The sequence below is a fragment of the Pyxicephalus adspersus genome, chromosome 1 (genome assembly GCF_032062135.1).
Source record: "Pyxicephalus adspersus chromosome 1, UCB_Pads_2.0, whole genome shotgun sequence".
NCBI classification, from domain to species: Eukaryota; Metazoa; Chordata; class Amphibia; order Anura; family Pyxicephalidae; genus Pyxicephalus; species Pyxicephalus adspersus.
Window position 1 is genome coordinate 135,963,392 of NC_092858.1, and position 4,759 is coordinate 135,968,150.

Here is a 4,759-nt window from a genome sequence, read left to right on the forward strand (position 1 = left end):
GAAGTCATCCAAAGCCACAGCCATGTGATACCCCAGCTCCTGTTGTCTTTTTGTATACAGGAGATGGACTTTGTCTTCAGGTGTCCATGTCATTGTGTGCAAGACTTTAACTGTGGGGGACCAGCTGGCATGTACTCTCTAAATCGCTGGATTACCTGTTCCCTGAACCTGTTACTAGCAAGGGACCTGCATTGAATATTTAGGTGGGTATATCTTGCTTAACAAAGTAATAAAAAACAAGCAAAAAAGGATAGAGGAGAGGTAATATTTACCCTGAGATGAGATTTAATACCTGTTCTGATTCGGGTATCAGCCTCACAGGGAATGCAGTCGGTTGACCAATAGACTTACAATGGGCCGGATTCATTAAAGCTCTACAAGGCTGGAGAGGATACATTTTCATCAGTGAAGCTGGGTGATGCAGCAAACCTGGAATGGATCTGATCCAGGATTGAAACATTTGCTAACAAATACAAAATGATTTGTAGGAAATCCATTGCAGGTTTACTGGATAACCTAGCTTCACTGATGAAAGTATAACATCTCCAGTCTTGGAGAGCTTTAATAAATCAGGCCCATTGTGAGAAGGAGCAGTAAAGAATGGTCATTGCTTATCACTACCACAGAAGACCCCCACTGTGTACTTACACTACAGTGCAAGTACCTGAATAATACTTTAAATTAGTTGTTTGCAGTCTACTGTACTGCAGAATTCAGCAAGGGGAAGGCAGCCACAGGAGGAGGAGAGGATCTTGCCTGAAAGAGCTTACAATCTAAGAGATGTAATGTAACCCTTATGGCATGTTTAACAGCTTTGATATATGGTATTGAATTTAAAGTTATTGATGTTCAGTTTTAAAATTAGTATATAAGACACAAATGATGCTCTGGTCTTGTATCACCACAGGATAGATTCAGTTGCCAAAAATAAAACTTTTGTAGATGGTAGACATTTCTGAGATACCACATAATGTATATTATTAGTCACTTCTCAGCTGCCACTTCAAATATACAGGGCTGTCACCTGACACTTTATAAATACCCCAAAAAACAGATTTATAATTGTAACTTAGTCTATAAGACATAATACAGTCATATCAGACATGAAAACATGAACGGTTATTATAGATTGATTTTAATTTTGTAATGATGTTAGCAGCCACTGTCACTGTACTTCATTTCTAGAAAAATCTATAAAAAGGCACCCGACATTACAGATAAGAGAAATGATCTATTTTAATACGTGTTAATCCTAGAAACATAAAAAGTGTTGGCATGAAAAGAGCAGCAAGTTCTTCTTAGCTGCCCCTTTTTTTAATTTGTTGTTGTTTTCAGTTTTTGTTTTTTTTAAAGTTTATAATAACGTATTGTACCCTGCTGGAAGTCTGTTCCAACAATCAACTCCTTTTTTTTTTTAGAAAATAATACTTTGGCCTATGATTAGCATGCCCTGAACTGCTTCCTTGGGTGAGATGATACATGTAGTGGGGCTGATTTATTAAACTTTTGCAAAACTGGAGAAGATAGATTTGCATGGGAGAACGTGGATGATGCAGCAAACCTGGAGTGGGTTTCTTAATAAAACATTTGCTATTAGTGACAAATGTTTTCAATCCTGGTGCAGATACATTCCAGGTTTGCTGGATCACCCATGTTCACTCATGACAGTTTATCGTCTTCAGTTTTGGGGAGTCTTAATAAATTAGACCCAGTGCCCACCCATGGCAGCCTATAGGGAATACATGGGAATGGAAGGGATTTGTTCAGTACTACCCAGTGTAAAATGTGCACACACTGATTCTTTAGGAACCAGTGCAGTGGTGTTGGCAGCCGAGCAGCTGGCATGGTGTCAAGCTCTGGTAGCCTCAAAGGAACACTTAATTCTGCAGAAAGTCTGAACATAACCTTTCTAAGTTGGTTTTGAACGTTCCTTCTGCTAGTTTCATGAACCCACTGTCTTTCATTATACAAACACTTCCAGGGATATCAACCCTACTGGACACCTTCCATGCCATCAGCAATATAACATGCAATCCCCATTCAGATATGTAAATTACAAACTGATTAAACAGTAGTACACAACTAGTGACCGGTCTGTGTGCCAAGAGACTCCATTTACAAAAACACTCTTCTAGATTGTAAGCTCTTCTGGACAGAGTCGTCTCCTCCTCCTGTGTTACTGTCTGTATCTGTCCGTCATTTGCAACCCCTAATAAATGTACAGGGCTGCATAATATGTTGGTGCTATATAAATCCTGTTTAACAATAATAATAATAACACTCTGACATCTGTATTTTACATATTGTAGTTTGTATCAAATGCTTTGATGAAATCAAAATAGTTCCTGCAGTCAAAAACATTCATTCAGATCAAGTAAAAAAATATATCAATTGCACCAAACAGGTACAACATTCTCTCATACACTTTGTGTGTTGTTGCAGGACAATGCCCGGCCACACCTTGGAACCCCTCAGACAAATACATTGGGAGCTTATGGAACAGGCAGCCTATAGTCTGAATTTAGCGCTTTCTGATTCCCCCTTTTTGGACGGCTTAAAGAAGTTTTATGGGGAAGAAGATTTTCATGTGATGATGTGAAAGCAGCGGTACATCAGTGGCTACCCTCTCAACCAAAAACATTTTTGCTGATACCATTAAAACGCTGCTACAACACTGGGAATAATGAATCGCAAAGGATGGTGACTGTGTAGGAAATAATGTCATTTGTTGTTAATATTCTTAATAAATAAAGTTTAAAAACTTTCTGAAGAACCCTTGTATGTTCCCGTCATCATGTGACACTCCGAGCACTACATTTACCTTTCACATCCCCAAAACACACTAACAGGTATCTGGTCATTCCCCCTAAATGGCCTTGGACTATGTTAGAGACATTAGACTGTGAGCTCCTATGAGGGCCAGTTAGTCACATGGCTGTGACCTTTGTACAGAGCTACATTATAAGTCAGCACTATATACCAAGATATTATTGATGTGTTTGTGTATCACACACAATGCGCTGTGCTTGTTTCTAACCTGAATGTTCTGTATCATGGTGGACGACATACAATTATTGGGGAGATCAGCTGAGTTCCATAGAAATCAGCTTTGTCACGCCAGGAATCCTCTTCGCTTATAAGTAAATAATAACATTGTCCAGCAAGTTTACAATTTAAACAAACCACCCGGTGCTGTGCGATCTTTGCACCTAGATAAGATTTCACTACACTGACCATCCAAAGACTAGTACTAGTGTCCCTGGAAACCATCTTTTCTGATTGTCTCCTAGATTGTAAGCTCCTCGGGCCAGGGTCCTCTCCTCCTCCTGTGTCTCTGTCGCAACCTCTATTTATTGTACAGCGCTGTGTAATATGTTGGCACTATATAAATCCTGTTTATTAATAATAATTGTTTTCGGTTACAGATGTAGCCGTTCTGTTCTATGGAGGAGAGTATAAGTGAGAGGCGAGTGATATGTTCTCCTCCATAGCAGAGCACAGCTGTGGTTCACAGTCAGTCGTTCATTAATCTGTCAAGGCGGATTGATAGACAATATGAGAGGACTGATACTGATATTGAGGTCTGAGACATAACCATTCAATAATCGTCAGGCTGCGTACTGATGTTATATTTCTGTCGATGGAAACAATCTTTGCTGATCATTTCCAGTAGAATGAATGGGAGCTGTACAGACATGGGGAGGTGGGGGGTTCCTCCATGAATGACAATACTTGATGGGTCATTTAGTGATCTGTCATTGCATATTAGTAATGGAGGGATCGCTGGGCACACGTCTGTACATCGTGGCTCTGCGTTATCGGTGACAGCTCCATTCTCCGCACATAACAGCCGGCGTCATGGCGGATGACATGAGATATACATATACAATATACATACATATATACAGATCATGGTATATACAGAATATTGGCAGATTTGTCTTACCTGGTGGCACAGAATGGTTTGTTGGATGAGCCTGGCATAGCCATCCAGTCGGACCCCAGAGTTGCTCCTGCTCCTCATGTTGGCAGGCAGGTCGGTGCCCTGCTGAGACAAAGCTGCTGTGCTCTGCTTCTCACCGATCTCTCCCCATTCATTCACGACCCGCTGACAGAGGGAGGCAACTGGCGACCTTGTTCTAAAATAAACAGAGCTGTCAGGAGGGGTGCAGGGAGCATGACTGTGCATGGCAGCCACAGCACACACCGGGCATAGACAGCTACCTGTGCCATCTGCAACCACCATCACATCAATTCATGTGCTGCACGTCCTACCTGTCATCCTACACAGTGCCATGCATCTTCTCTGTGCACACCGCTCCATACACCCATCACCGCTCGCCACACAGGACCTAGAGAATACACAGGACCTAGAGAATACACAGGACCTAGAGAATACAGGGCATTTCCTCCGATCTCCCGATCCTCCTCGTATTGCACAAATTATGGCCGCCGCTGTCACCGGCTGTCTGCACTGCCCGGCTGCGCTGCTATTCCACACTTGGCCAGAAGGGGGCGAACGTGCCAGTAAATCTTTCGTGTTCGCTTGTAGCAGGTCCTGGAAGGGGCATAGAGAGGAAGTGAAAGTGAAGGGCCGTATAGGAAACAATACACAGGTGACTGGGTCACGTGTTGTATGAAGGTCTCAAAAGGGAGTTTGGGTCTGGTGCAGGTTTAATGTAAATGTCTGAGAGGAAAGGAATTTATATTTATTATTAAAATATTATTTATTATAGGAATTTATATTATATAAGAATTA

The 4,759-nt window shown here is 41.5% G+C and overlaps 1 protein-coding gene across 3 annotated transcripts in view; it reads right to left on the bottom strand.

Annotated features, from left to right (window-relative positions):
* PHKA2 (phosphorylase kinase regulatory subunit alpha 2) overlaps positions 1-4,509 on the bottom strand; it is a 62,426-nt gene extending 57,917 nt beyond the window's left edge. For all 3 annotated transcript variants that reach the window (XM_072428026.1, XM_072428018.1, XM_072428009.1), the window contains exons 1-2: positions 4,276-4,509; positions 3,947-4,139 (exon numbers count right to left, since the gene is read on the bottom strand). In XM_072428026.1, the coding sequence (XP_072284127.1) occupies positions 3,947-4,024 (78 nt within the window). In that variant the 5' untranslated portion in view covers positions 4,025-4,139; positions 4,276-4,509. The remainder of the gene's footprint in view (positions 1-3,946; positions 4,140-4,275) is intronic.
* Between the last annotated feature and the right edge of the window lie 250 nt (positions 4,510-4,759).